Source organism: Littorina saxatilis, linkage group LG13 (genome assembly GCF_037325665.1).
Source record: "Littorina saxatilis isolate snail1 linkage group LG13, US_GU_Lsax_2.0, whole genome shotgun sequence".
Taxonomy (NCBI): domain Eukaryota; kingdom Metazoa; phylum Mollusca; class Gastropoda; order Littorinimorpha; family Littorinidae; genus Littorina; species Littorina saxatilis.
Genome location: NC_090257.1, coordinates 21,228,217 through 21,230,716, shown reverse-complemented (window position 1 = coordinate 21,230,716; position 2,500 = coordinate 21,228,217). Strand labels below are relative to the sequence as shown.

Below are 2,500 nucleotides of genomic sequence, written 5' to 3'. Positions count from 1 at the left end.
CAAAAATAGGACAATAATGCCAATGGATTTTGAGCTCTGAATTTACAACGCTAAGTTCAACGTAATCTAGAGGGCCTGAGGGTACGCCGATTAACTATGGATACCAAAAATGTCTGCGGACTGCTGCCAGGTGTCCTTTTTCTAACCATCACTGGACACATTGACCATGAAGAAGTAGAACATGTCACCTGATACTCTCACCGGAAATGATGAATCGCCGAGACGCGTCGCGTGACAATATTTGCGGAAATGATGTTTACGTGCTTTTGTTCAATACATTATTGGAGGATTACGTAGTTGACTATTTTTGTGTGCAGGCGGGAACGTACACCGGCAGCAAGCACTCGTGCACAAACATACACACACATGCACGCACGCGCTGACACACACACACACACACACACACACACATTCACACACACACACACACACACACACACTCACGCACTCACGCACGCGCGCGCATCCCCCCCCTCACACACACACACACACACACACACACACACACACACACACAAGAGTCTTGGCATCAAGAGGAAGCAGGAATTTGAAGAAAATAAAAGACCGGCAGAAAAGCACGCACATACAAACTGAACGACAAACAGAGAGACAGAGACCGAGACAGATACAATACAATACAATACAATATAATTAACTTTATTAATCTCTAAAAGAGAAATTGCATTGCTGAGCTTTTGTGTCCGTAATAAAACATACATAAAACATTCAAAAATAAACATTTGTTCTTTGTAGAGATCAAGAGAGCTGGTCCGGTAGAAAGAGGGACACAGCCTGGAGGGCCCCAAAGGGTTTAAAATCGTGATCGTGATTGGCGTTTTTTGACCTTTCTGTGACCGTGATTGCCGAAATTTCCATTTCTGTGATCGTGATGGGACTTTGCCCGTGATCCGTGATGACAAAAAAATTAAGTCTCGTGATCGTGATCGTCATTTGTTTTCGTGATCGTGATGGGCATTATTGCAAAGCATTTTATTTTCAACGTACATTTTTCACAGCTGTATCACTCTATGATCCTCTATTCGTCAAGGTGTTTGTGATCGTGAAAACAAAAATCAAGGTAACTGTGATCGTGAAAGCTAAAATTTCCCTTCCCGTGATCGTGATGATACCCCCCCTTTGGGGCCCTCAACCTGACACAACACACAAGACAGACAGGCAAACAGACGGACAGACAGAGAGACAGACAGACGGAAAGAACTGAACTGAACTGAACTTTATTTTACAAGGAGAAAGATTTAAGGCTGGGCCTTTTCTTACAATCTGCCCTTGGGACGCGTACACACACACACACACACACACACACACACACACAACCACACACACACACACACATACACACACACACACACACACACACACACACACACATACACACACACACACATACAATCCATTTGTACTAAAATAGAAACACTAAAGATGTAACAAATGTAACAAATGTAAATACAAACAGCAATATACAGACAGACAGACAGACAGACAGACAGACAGACAGACAGACAGGCAGGCAGGGAGTGAAGCACAAACAACACCACTTACCTGACAGAGGAGATATCAGAGGGAGCAAAATCAGCACACAAGGTAACATCTGTGACTTCATCCTGCAATCTTCAAGTTCGTACTTCCCAACATACACTTGCAAACAGCGTTCAAATGTCCTTCTACGAGAGAGGCTTTTTGAAACTTCAAAAATGTAACACCAAAACTACTACAGAAGATAATTGTCTGTGGTCCGCTGCCAGAGTAATTCTTTGGATGAGAGTTGAACGCTATATAACAAAAAGAAGCCACCCCACACTGAAAACGTTACCTGTGGCTGTAGCTAGCTATGCGTGAATACAATTACGTCATTTTGTGCAAAACAAAGTGCAAGAAAATCGTCAGTTGCTGTGCTTCAGACAAATATTAGCTACTGTGTCGGCACTCATAAACAACTGTAAAAGTTAACGACTTGCCAGTGTTCTGTATAGAAACGGCGGAAAGAAATCTTGAGAAAGTTTTCAGTCACTGTACATGAGACAACATTTTCGGAACCGCGTCAGTACATATACAAAACTGTGATACTTTACAATTGACCTGACTTTATTTTGTGCAAGATATGAAGAAGGAAATCTTCAGAAAATCTTGAGCGATTGTTCTTGCAACAAAGTTTTCTTTACAGCGGATGTACAAGTACAAGCTGATTGTTATGGCAATGTGTTTCCATTACCGCAGTTGTTTAAGTGTAATCTGTGACGTTCTTCTGGCAAACTTCGTGCACTTTCTGCACTGCTTTTTGTGTGTGATGCACACAGCCCTACTCTAGAACTTCAAACACCAAACTGAAGGGGTGATGTCGAATATTGACTTGTCAGACTACGCGCGCAGCTGGATTCCAAAATTGGCCGTTGTTTCAGTTGATCGTCGGAAGACCTGCAAACAAAAAGAGTATGTCTCATCGATTCCTCTTCATCGGGAAGAACAGAGAGAGAGAGAGAGC

The 2,500-nt window shown here is 42.6% G+C and overlaps 1 protein-coding gene across 3 annotated transcripts in view; it reads right to left on the bottom strand.

The window, feature by feature from the left end:
* Positions 1-2,500, bottom strand: part of LOC138983853 (uncharacterized) — a 22,326-nt gene that overhangs the window by 7,512 nt on the left and 12,314 nt on the right. For 2 of the 3 annotated variants that reach the window (XR_011461282.1, XM_070357194.1), the window contains exon 2: positions 1,561-2,433. Coding sequence is in view for 2 of the 3 variants with exons in the window: in XM_070357194.1 (XP_070213295.1) it covers positions 1,561-1,621 (61 nt within the window). In the remaining variant the exon portion in view is untranslated. The remainder of the gene's footprint in view (positions 1-1,560; positions 2,434-2,500) is intronic. The other variant, XM_070357195.1, reaches the window with a different exon arrangement.